Source organism: Atta cephalotes, assembly GCF_000143395.1.
Source record: "Atta cephalotes unplaced genomic scaffold scaffold00043, whole genome shotgun sequence".
Taxonomy (NCBI): domain Eukaryota; kingdom Metazoa; phylum Arthropoda; class Insecta; order Hymenoptera; family Formicidae; genus Atta; species Atta cephalotes.
In genome coordinates, this window is record NW_012130107.1 from 1,654,781 (window position 1) to 1,666,848 (window position 12,068).

General features: G+C 28.3%; 2 protein-coding genes across 2 annotated transcripts in view; one reads left to right on the forward strand and one right to left on the reverse strand.

Annotated features, from left to right (window-relative positions):
* The window catches only part of LOC105622311 (growth hormone secretagogue receptor type 1), a 40,580-nt gene extending 36,021 nt beyond the window's left edge, over positions 1 to 4,559 (forward strand). Inside the window, exons 6-7 of the mRNA XM_012203730.1 lie at positions 2,970 to 3,588; positions 4,434 to 4,559. Coding sequence (XP_012059120.1) covers positions 2,970 to 3,588; positions 4,434 to 4,559 — 745 coding nt within the window. The remainder of the gene's footprint in view (positions 1 to 2,969; positions 3,589 to 4,433) is intronic.
* Positions 4,560 to 7,181: 2,622 nt separating this feature from the next.
* Positions 7,182 to 11,370, reverse strand: LOC105622313. The gene is made up of 6 exons (XM_012203732.1): positions 11,175 to 11,370; positions 10,831 to 10,860; positions 8,918 to 9,111; positions 8,585 to 8,779; positions 8,207 to 8,449; positions 7,182 to 7,640 (listed from the first exon to the last, which is right to left on the reverse strand). The coding sequence occupies exons 1-6, from the start codon at positions 11,368 to 11,370 to the stop codon at positions 7,494 to 7,496; spliced, it is 1,005 nt and encodes a 334-aa protein (XP_012059122.1). The 3' UTR covers positions 7,182 to 7,493.
* Positions 11,371 to 12,068: the final 698 nt, after the last annotated feature.

Sequence of the window (12,068 nt, forward strand, 5' to 3'; positions counted from 1 at the left end):
AGTAACGTAAACTTTAACTTTTAACTTTTTAAACTTTTAACTTTTAAATTTAATTTAATAAGTAAAGTAAAGTAAAGTAAGTAAGTTAGTATATATATATATATATATATATATATATATATATATATATATATACCTTGATATATATATATATATATATACCTTCAAATTTTTAATTTTTAAATGGAACATATTTGTAAATTGGAAATATAAATGTATTTCTTTTTTATATAATAATTCTATATAATCTGCAAGAATAAATTTCGTAAAAATAAAATTTATATTATAACATAAAATTTACCAATAACTTTTTATTTTAATTTAGATTTCTTTATACGATGATATACTTTATATTGATACGAAATTGTATTATTCTCATATAGGAATATTCTTTTTTTTATACAATATACCGTAACGCAGTTCTGTAACTTTATCAGAATGACATAGAAGTATCTATTCAGAAAACTATTTTTCAATTGTACGAGTATTTAACTTTTGGGAATCCACTCCTATTTTGAATATTTACATTATACAATTTATATGGCATATATATTACACGTAAGAGTTCGTCGTTTGTGATAAGAAAAGTGAGAAAATATAGATAAAAAACCAATAAAGATAAACTATGATACTTTTAAAATTGTTGAAGAGATAAAGTTTATTATATTGATAGTTGTTTAAACAACATTACATTGATATAAAAAATAAAAAAATTTTCTAGATTTAATTTCAAATTTAAATCCAATTTAATCCAATTAAGAATTCGCAACTATTTTTATAGCTGCTTTAAAAACAAAGCTACATATCAATATTCAAAATATTTTGAGTTTAAATCTAATCTAAGATGAGTTTAAAGTTTATATTTTTTCTTTTTTATGCATTTAATAATTCTCTTTGATAACTTATTAGATTGATGCCTAAAAATGGACGTCACTGTATGAATTCATAGAATAAGATTATTATAGGATATTATTCTATGAATTTTCTGTATATTTAATTAACAAGACGAACAGTATTTCGTGAAGCTTTGTCATGTGCATCTATTTTTATTACGATGTAATTAAGTGATTTTAAGAAAACTATTTAAGCACATTTTGGCTTAGTACATATGATGTATCACAAAAAATTGCAATCTATCTTTATCTCATCAACCTACATCGTGTCCTCAATTTATCCCCGCGAAGAGCATTTTCACTCTGAGCTGTCCTTGAATTATTGAACTGTAAAGCAATCAAATATCAAATAAACTTCGTTCGCTTCTGCCTCTTCTCTTCTGCCTGCTTACTGCGAGTCGGTTTCGCTAAAATTCGCAGTTCTGTCGTTGAGAAACGAATATGAGATGAAGTAAAATACGTTTTCGTTTTTTCTTTTCTTGTTGATTGCAGTCCGATGATCTGGGTATCGCAGTATCGCGAAATGAAGATGACTGATCACGGCATTGCTCACGATATCGTTGCTAATGTCGGAAGAGATCAGCAGGTGGCGAATCAGGTGAATCGCGTGCCGGTATGTTTGACGCAGGCCGACACTGTCGCCAGCGTGACGTTTTTCCTGCTTCTAGTATTGCTCTTCTTCGTCGCGCCATTTGTGATTCTCATAGTATTGTATTCGTTTATTGTGAGTCACCTGATTCGCGACTCGTCGACGACGTCCGGCGGCACCAACGACACGTATCATAGCCGGGCCAGGAGACAGGTGGTGTACATGCTGCTGACGGTAGTCGTAAGCTTCTTCGTGTGCCTGTCGCCCTATCGACTCCTCATCTTCTACATTGTAATAGCGCCCGCTGAGCAGATTGCCGCGATCGATTACGACACATTCTTCTGTCTGCTCAACTTTTGCAGGATCATGTTCTATTTGAATAGCGCCAGCAATCCGATACTGTATAATCTAATGAGTAGCAAGTTCAGACGGGGTTTTCTGAAACTGTGCGAAAGTGAGAGGATTACACACAGGAGCACTGGCATGAGGAGAATTGCGGCAAATCAGCAGGATTTAAATCAGGAAGAGAACTTTCTGTGATTGAACGAATTTTTTATGATCAACTACAATAACGCGGCAACTGTGATTCATAATTTCTACATTCAAATAAATAAATAATTATATAGATGTATTAATTTTAGAATATTAAATAAAATATCAGCATTAAACGTACTTCTTTCAAAACCAGAGAAATCAGCTTAATTTGATATGCTTGTTATAAAAGAATATAGAAATATTGAAAAAATGAATACGTGTTGCTAAAAGATATAAAGGATTATGATTCTTAATTACATTTGCTATAAGAAAATGTTAGAAGTATTGAAAAATTATATTTATTTTAACAAAGGATATAGGAATAATGGATAATTATATTTATAATAATTAAAAAACATGAAGATATCGAAAAACTATATTTTTTGTAAAAGGATATGGGGTACATTAAATAAATACAAAGTGTTGTGCTAAAGATTGATTGAAACTTGTACGAGAAAACTTTCGACATTCTGTGAGATATTAAACTTGGAGAACTTTCGTGAAAGCTACGATCGAGAATGAAGTGAACAATCCGCATGGATGCGCTCAGAAAGTTTCAACTTTAAGTGATCTCATTATTAGTATTGCAAATTAAACAGATACGAAATCTAATCTTATACTAAATGTTACACGAATATTTCTTATACATTTTAGGCACAAAGATATATAAAATTATTGTAAATACCTTATGTTAAATGATTTTATCATTCTTTTTCCACTGCTTTGGCATTCATAAATTGTTTAAGTTATTAATACGATGTTTATTTAATATGTAGTTTGCACAACAGAAATTTATTTGCGCTAAGATATTTTTTTGCAAGCTGTCGCAAAGTATTCTATTTTAGAAACGCTATGCGTGTCAAGCAATGGTTACATTATAGTAATTTATTGGAACTTTGCTATATGATGAATGTATCCGCAATAATCGATCTCTATCTTTTAACACGTTCTAGTCCTATACTGCTTATGGTAACCTACGAGATAGAAGAGAATGTTGACGGTACGTACATACCTACTTGTACAACACCAGCTTCGACGACTTGGATGACGGGCTTCATTCTGACGACGATCCTCGTGTTCTTCGTGATCCCTTTACTGATTCTAATAGTGTTATACACGGTGATCGCCAGACATCTGATGGCGAATCCGGCGATAAGTCGTGGACCGGCGAACAATCTGCTCAAGTATCGCAAACAGGTGGTCATGATGCTGGCCACGGTGGTGCTATGTTTTTTCCTATGCTTATTACCTTTCAAGGCTCTCACCCTCTGGATCATTATCGTGCCGCCCAAGATGGTTGTCTCGCTTGGAATCGAAGGCTACTATAGTCTTTTGTATTTCTGCAGAGTGATGCTATATTTGAATTCGGCGATTAATCCGATTCTCTATAATTTGATGTCGACCAAATTCAGGGAGGGTTTTCTCAAGTTATGCGGTTTGGGACTCGCCAAAAGGAAGAAGAAGAAAACGTCAGATCGTACGGGTACTTATACGACCGGGTCGACCAATTGCAGTAGCAGTCACTCAGACTTCTGGCGAAGACACAGCAGCAATAGAAGCTGCAACGTGAAGGTACCATGCAACAACGACACATCCGCGGAAAAACAAATCAAATTGCCTTTACTCACGACTGTTGTAGCCGGAAATATCGTTAAAAAGAAACAAGAAAGTTACGTTTAATTTTATAAATGTATCGAGTATTTTAATACAGTGATAATTTAGTTTGTTTGAAATGAAACTCACAGATGAGTTATACAATGAATTATACAATAATAAGCTGTTTTTTTCTCTTGTTTCTTTCTATATATATTAGCTTTCTCTTTTTGATATACTTTATTATTCCAGAATCTCTACGATGGATAATTAAATAGAAATAATTATTTATTAATATACATTTAATAATTAAATGTAAATTATTTAAATGTTTGTAACAATAGTTTAGAAATAATTGTTAACTGAATGTTTACTAAATGTTATTATGTCAATGTTAACTTAGACAAGTCCATCCGAAATTAAAGTACAATAATTATAGTAGACACTTGTTACGTCAAGATTATTAAATTAAGACAAGACTTTAGTTCCTCTCGATTTTATACTTACTTGATACGTTATATTTATTATATAATATTTATTATATATATTTATATATATTATATATATTTATATATATTATATGTATACTTATATGTAGGCTACGTAGTAAATAGAAATAGTTCTTCCAAGAGACTTGCATAAAAATTATAAGATAGTTTCGTACGCAAGTCTTTCGTTCCTAAACACTTTAATCGTGATATTTAATGTAGATTCAATTAAGCAGATATATATATATATATAGATGAGAAATAATGGAATTATTTTTAGTGATTTCTTGTTTTTTTTGCATTAATTGACATTGAGATTGTTTTGTTGTATTTTAGGGATCAGAAATTCGCTATTCCGCCGATGGAATCAGTGATAAAGTCCGACGACAGAAGCAAGATATTGTTAAAAGTCGGCACAAAAGCGAAATTGCAAATTTTGTACATAGATCAGAAATTAATTAAATTTTAAACGGCACATCTTGTTATTGGCACGTATGGTGGGTATTTTCTACGATGCTGGCATCTGAGAAGAAATACTTTCTAATGAGGTTGTAGTTAGATGCAAAGTACGATTTTAACAAAGCTATCGCAAAGCTAATGCAAAATAGCGAATCTTTAGCAAAATATTTAGGAAGCTTGTGTGCAATTGTTGTAGAAATGATTATAAAAATTTGTATTTCTTAATATCAGCTTTCTAATAAGGTAAGACTGACATATGATATGATTATAATATTTTTATGATTATAATATTTTCATTAAAACGATAATATAATACTACAAACATCGCCACGTGAGAATATAGTCACATTAGGTATTTCTTAGTGCTATTTATATTAGAAAAGCATGTGTTTTAATAAAAAAATAACACATTAATTTTTATTGGAATTCAAATATTTATTATTATTTATTACAATTACATAATAATACTTATTTATGAATGGAACTTTTACATTATTATTACATATTGCATTATTAGTTATTATTATATTATTTGTATAGTAAATCAATCTTTAATATATTTAATATTAATAAAAATCTGCTAATATTTTATATGATAATTTCATATGTTGATGATAATTTGCTAATATATTACAATATATAATACTTTGTATGCTCATAAAAACCAATAAATTGGTACAATTAATTGACATCTAATAGATATCTAATCTTATAAGAATATCGAAATTTATTATTCATGAATATGCACATCTATAGTAAATGCGTTATCAAAATTTTGTTGATGTAAAATATTACAGGAAATACTAATATTTGTACGATATAATCTGTTAAGTGAATTCTGCTATAATGCGCATATTAGAACAGAGACAACATTCAACTATATCCAAACATGACAATGAATAGATGTAAAAATATAAATATCAATAAGAGATGAATACAAGAAAAACATTTAAATCGGACATATTTAATTGGCGCTTATTTATCTCTATTGACTCTATTGACTCTGCAGACATGTTATCACATTGAAAAAACAACAAATTATAAAATATTTTACAAAAATAACTCAGAAATTCTCCATTTTCTCTCGTTAATAAATTGTTATATCCAAAATTGAATTTTTATAAAATTTAATTGCGAAGTATAATGTATAAATTACTTCTATTAAATGCTAAACGTTCGGTCGATGTACATAATTAAAACTATATAAAATATTCTTTCGAATTTTATTTTAAATTCACTAAAAGCAATCGAATGTACTTAATTTCCTTGCTTAGATGTCAGGTAACTATTAATTCTCTTAGTGTATGTTCTTATGAAAGAAAGCATCTCTTCTATTTCATCAAGAAATTCATTTCATCAAGAACTGAGAGAAAATGCATAAATTCTGATCTTAAATATATTAGAAGTGTTCTTTTAAGTTAATGCAAATTAATATTTTCTTAAATAAGCATATTTGCATGTTAACAATTCTCTCGCAATTTTAAAAGCTTGTAAAAATTAATATTATCAAAAATACACAGAATATTATTTTAGTACACATTTAACAGACTAATTATAACATTGATCAGAATTTTTAACATAAAACTAAATAACTTTAAGTAATTAAAATATTAATTCTTAATTGTTGCAGAAATATTTATATTTATTCAATTCATTATCAATATGAAAGTTAATTATTTATTATTATCGCTATGTAATTATAAAGTTATTTTTGAGGAAAAGAAATTCGCGCGTCGCGCGAACAATAACTTTATTGTTTATTATGAAGTAACTGATGCGAGTAATAAATATTTGTTTTGTTTTAATTGTAATTCTAATAGTTTATAAAATTATTCTTCAATTTGACATCTTTCGTTGGTTTCTGTTTCAAAAACGAAGAACATTTGGATCATTAACATGTTACGGCTGTTTGTAAAATGTAGAATATATAGAACTTGTTATAAAGCAAATCTGTAGAATATTCAAATATTTTATTGAAACAAAATTAATTAATATAAGCGATTTATGTCTTATTACATAATATAGATTTTTAATGGAATTTAACTATCTGAATCAATTTTTCACTGAGAAAGAAATTTATTAAATTTTAATAAATATTCCTACGAATAATTCTAGCGGAATATTTACTGAATGTAATATATTTATTAATACAAGAATCGTTCATTTTGTTTCATTTATCTAAGTATTTATTTACCATAAATACTTCGCTAGAATAATTTTTTTTTCAATTTAGAAATATGCATGCACAGATATATATATATATATATATATATATATACTAATTCATATTGATATTTTATCCTTTATTTTTAAAAAACTAAAATTGCTCTCAAGGTAAGCTGCTCATATACTATTAGAATAATTAGAGAGCAATGCGTTCTTTAGAATTATAATTGAAGAAAATGTCGAGAGAATTGTAACAAAATGCGACTAATTTTTATCAAGTACAGAAAATATAATGTGTTATGTATGATTATCAATTGTACAATTCTGTTTATCCCTATTTATTTCTAATTATTATTTATTTTTAATTAAGGCATTGTTAAATTATTATAAATTAAAGAAATATCTTTGTGTGCGATTTGTTATTACATTTCCTACAGAAAAAAATAAAAAACTTAAAAATAAAAAAAAAAGCACTTTATTTTATTAATATAGAATATAATTATAAAAATACTAAAAAAATAAAGTTATAAAAACATGATTTTGTAAATATCTGGTATAATACAAAAAAATGTTTTCATTACCAATTCCAGATATTTATTCGCATGATATATCATTCTTGATGAAGACATGGTATTGTTATAATTATACATATAGACTAATACATCAAAGAGATTAAATTATTTTAATAATATCAAGAGATTAGACATTATTAAAATAATTAGATTGTTATTTACTCTTTATACGTAATTTCTATCTATTCGTATTCACCCGTCACGTGTTGCGTTTTACAAAAATAATATCATTTGCCAAGTTGTCCGGATGCGTGACCAAACTGTAAACATAGTACCCCCGATGTTCCATCATATCGACCAAGTATTTTCGTCCTTTTTTATTGTGTATATACTCCACAGAGAGAGTCTGAAACGTATATGTATATGTATTTCTTCATAAACGTATATGTATTTCTCATCATAATTCTGCCTAAAAATATTAAGTATGTTTCGTAAAGAAACTACGTAGTTTGCGATTCCATGATCTTGATGTCATAAAATATCAACGTTTCATGAATTGCAGTTTACTTCATCAGAACGAGAGAAACAATCTAATAATGAACTTCTCTCATCTCTGGAGAATTCCTTTTATATACATTGTTAAGGAAGAGGAAAGATAAGAAAAGAAGAATATGATGAGAAGGGGGATGGTCCAGAGACTTTGAGATATAATTAACGCTTTACATAAAGTTTTCCTTAGTCTCATTCCTTTAATCGAACACTATTTATATAACAATCACGTACTTCTCCTACAACGTATCATTACAATTACATATTATTATATATAAAAATGACCTACAAACTGCGTAATTTCTTTGAAGAAAATAATCGTAGAATCCTCAAAAGTATTATTATATTATTTCACAAGAAAATATACCGCGAACATCAGAAACGAACGCATAGATTCAGAATGAACTAAGATAAGTGCCGTACCTTTATGTCCACTTCGTTAAATGGTATTGTTTCTAATACGTCGATCTCATTGCCTTCTATGTCGAGGCTGAAATAATCGATCGTTTTGATTTCCAACGCGGCGATGTAATGTGTTAATGGAAAGCATTGCACGCGAACGTGGTTGCCCGTGTAAGCCACGTCAAGCGTATTTGCGGGCATATCCTCCGTCCTGTTCTCGGGTTCGTGTAGACGACCTACATTCCTGGCCATGAGAAAGGATGCCTGTAAATTTCATAAGGTTCATCAAATTTTTCGGAATTCATGTAACATCTAATATGCTGAGTCAAAATTAGTGCTCGAATTTCGCGACAGCACTGTTTCAAAAATAAATATTAACGATCAAATTTGATTTTTTACCACCGTAGGATTCTTAGTAATGCTAAGACACGTTGGCGAGAGATAGGCCTTTCTGTTTTTTTGCAACATCTTCGTGAAATTAATAGGATCAGCTTCTATCAAGAGACCTGACCATCCTTTAAATCGCTCTAGAAACAATGTATTGCTACGTATTTCCCCGTCATACGCGCCACATTCTATGAAAAATCCATTTTTCTGTAGAGAGCAATAAATGAAATTTGATATTTATTAATAATATAAATCGATCGAGCATAATTATCATATATTCATTCGTTTATTCTTGTGAAAAACATTTTTCTTGCATTTCTCACGAAATTGTAATAATTATTTTACCTTATCGTTTAAAATTTCGCGTATCGCAGTTGACTGTCCCATCGACGGATCTTCTACATCTGGTTCTTGAAGCACATATGACTCTTTCGGATTATGATTCCATATTATCCAATTTTGATGAATATCGGCCAATAAATTATGAAAGGCTTTTGAGCTCAAGGCGGATAAATTCTTCTTGTTGTACCATTTTTCATCTAAGTAGTAGTTAATTATTGATTATTTTTCAAAAAAAATAAGAATTGCAAACTATACATACAATACAAATATTTTTATAATTTTTGATATTCAGGTATACAATATAAATAAATGTATTGTGTTATTCAACATAAAAAAATGTATGCTATTATTTTTATATTAAGCAAAATAAAAATTATGTTTAAATAGCAAGGGCAGTCTTATATTCTGTTATTAAAACTTCTATTAAAACTTCTTTTAATTAAAGGATCAATAATACAAATATACTTAATTTTCACTTCCAAAAAAATATATACTTTTAAAAATAATTTATATTTTTATAAAAATATTTTAATAGTAATATTTACATAATATTAAAAAAAGAACTTGTCTATACTAGTTAATAAAAATGACTTTGTCTAAATGAAACAGATGAAATACATGATTCATTATTAATATTGATTGCGTCACTGTATTGATTCCGTCACTAGACACGGAAAGAATTTTTTCTTAGAATTTATTTTGAATATAGTCGTGAAATAACGTTATTTTGAAGAATTTTAATATATTGTACCAGAACTATTACATTTAGGATAAATTTTGAAAGAAAATTCTCTCCGTGTACTATTTACTTCATTCAAACGTATTTCTTGAAAAAGAAATAGAATAAATTTCTCAGATAAGCGATATATTACATAATATATTACAAATCTTTATAATATTATATGTATATCACGTATAATTTTTATAAGACTAATAAATCTATTTAATAATTTGTCTTATTTAATTGACGGATTATAGAAACAAATCAATTAAAAAAATATATGAATAAAAGTTTATATATTTTCGTACTTTTAAAATTTTACTATTGTTAAATATCAAGATTCAAAATTGTTCAAAATTCAAAATAAAATAAAAAGAATTGATAGGCTCAAAAGAATAAATCAAATAAAGATAATGCCTATAAGAGCCAAAACACAGGATATCCGCGTGTAAAATATTCATTTAATTATTAGATAAAGTACAGACGTTTCGATTCTAAACATGTAACAGCTTTACATCACATGACACGGCTACATGTCATTTAATTCGATTTATAATTATATGTTCTATTCGTTTATTATCAGCGTTTTTAATATTTAGTAATTTAAGTGAATTGCGATATTGAGAAGGATCCGCAATAGGCGAAAAGTACTTCAGCTAATAATTAAATAAATATTTTACATGCTGACATCCTGTATTTGGCTCTTATAGGCATTATTTGATTCAAAATTGCTTTTATAGACATGGCTTTGATTTATCACTTCATATTTTAAATACGTGATTAGTAATTCTATCACCGAGATTATTATTTGAGTAATTCAAGCGCGTACAGAATGACATGTTATACCTTCACGTGATATCAATGCTATGTATACCATGCCTGGATCGCATTTCGTTAATTAAATTTACAAGTATCACGGTCTAGTAAAAGAGTAATAATAACATATGAGAGTGATGTAATTTTCCATTGTTCAAGTATAATTTTCTCGAAATGAAGATTTCTGTAAAAACATGAATGTTAATCTATTTTTGACGTACGTATTTTTTTCACATATTAGTTCTATTCTACTTTCAATAGAAAATTTATACAATTATCTGTTTATTATACAAAACATTTGCTGAAACTAAAGATTACAATACATTGACATTTATTAAGTATTGTTAAAAATAACTTACAAATGATTAGAATTACTCACTATTGGAAAAGTTGTACCATGTGTCCAACACTGTAACAATGACAAGAAGAATATATATGTTGCTATTGCCTTTGAAGTGAAGAATTATTTCTTTTGGTAAGGTAGTACAATTTTGAACGTTATACAACTCTAAAATAAAATTTGAATTCCAATTTCGAGAATCAAGTTTGGTTCTCATTGTGTAGGATACTAGTCAACAAGAAAAAATCAAGTGCGTATCTTCAAAATTGGATTATCAATTCAAAATTTTATTTGATTCAGAATTGTATCATGTTCAAAATTGTACCATCTTATCTTAAAGAAAAAAATACATTTGGAAAGAACATTCTTTAAAAGGTTCTCACCTGTTTGATATAAATCTGCGGGTACATTGTCCAGGTACGTATCGCGTACTATTATATTATTTTTAACAAACGGATACTTCGTGACAAGAACAATGAGAACTACGCACAAAATCAGCGTGATCAGAAAAATCCACTTTCGGCGCGAATAGTATAAGTTCGACATTTGCCTAAGTACGTGTTGGTAGTTGGTTTGCATCTCATCGGGAAATGTGTGAAAAGCAATACCGAGTTGTTTCTTCTACGCTACGTAGCCACGAGCAAACGAAATGCGATTCAACAGGAAGGCTCTCACTTATGCGCGGCTTATCATCAACGTTAAACATCGTTTACGCAGTGAGCGGCAGATGTTCGCACTGTTCGCAGACAATTTTTTTTTTGAGAGAAAGAACTAACAGTTCTCTGTGACATATTCGTTTATAGCTATTCGGCAGTCTAAACTTTTTTTACGCGCTATTAGCAATATAAATGTAGCAAAAAATTAAGTTCTCGTATAGCAAAAAATAAAAATACAGTTTCTTTGATAAAATTTTAAATTATCTTGTTTGCTTACATAACACTTTACGAATTCATTGAATTTATAATGACTATTATTGCGCACTACTGAGCATACGATAATGAGTAAGTTAATTATTAGATATATATCGAATACATAGTTCCATCTAAAATTTAAATTAGTATATTTTTTTACGTATTTTACGTATTTTAAAATTGACCTTCACGAAAATCGAATGGAATAGAAAAAAGAGACACAAAAATATAAACTCTGAATTGATAAAAGATCGAAAGATCTTTAACACAATACCATGAAATATTCATAACTATATAGTTATACACACACACACACACACACACACACACACACACACACACACACACACACACACACACACACAC

Excerpts from the sequence above, each read along its gene's own strand:
- LOC105622313 (XM_012203732.1), bottom strand. The coding sequence starts at position 11,370 with ATGCAAACCAACTACCAACACGTACTTAGGCAAATGTCGAACTTATAC. Across the intron at positions 10,861-11,174 it reads CGCAGATTTATATCAAACAG|TGTTGGACACATGGTACAAC; the intron begins GTGAGAACCTTT and ends TCATTGTTACAG. Across the intron at positions 8,450-8,584 it reads TTACTAAGAATCCTACGGTG|GCATCCTTTCTCATGGCCAG; the intron begins GTAAAAAATCAA and ends TGAAATTTACAG.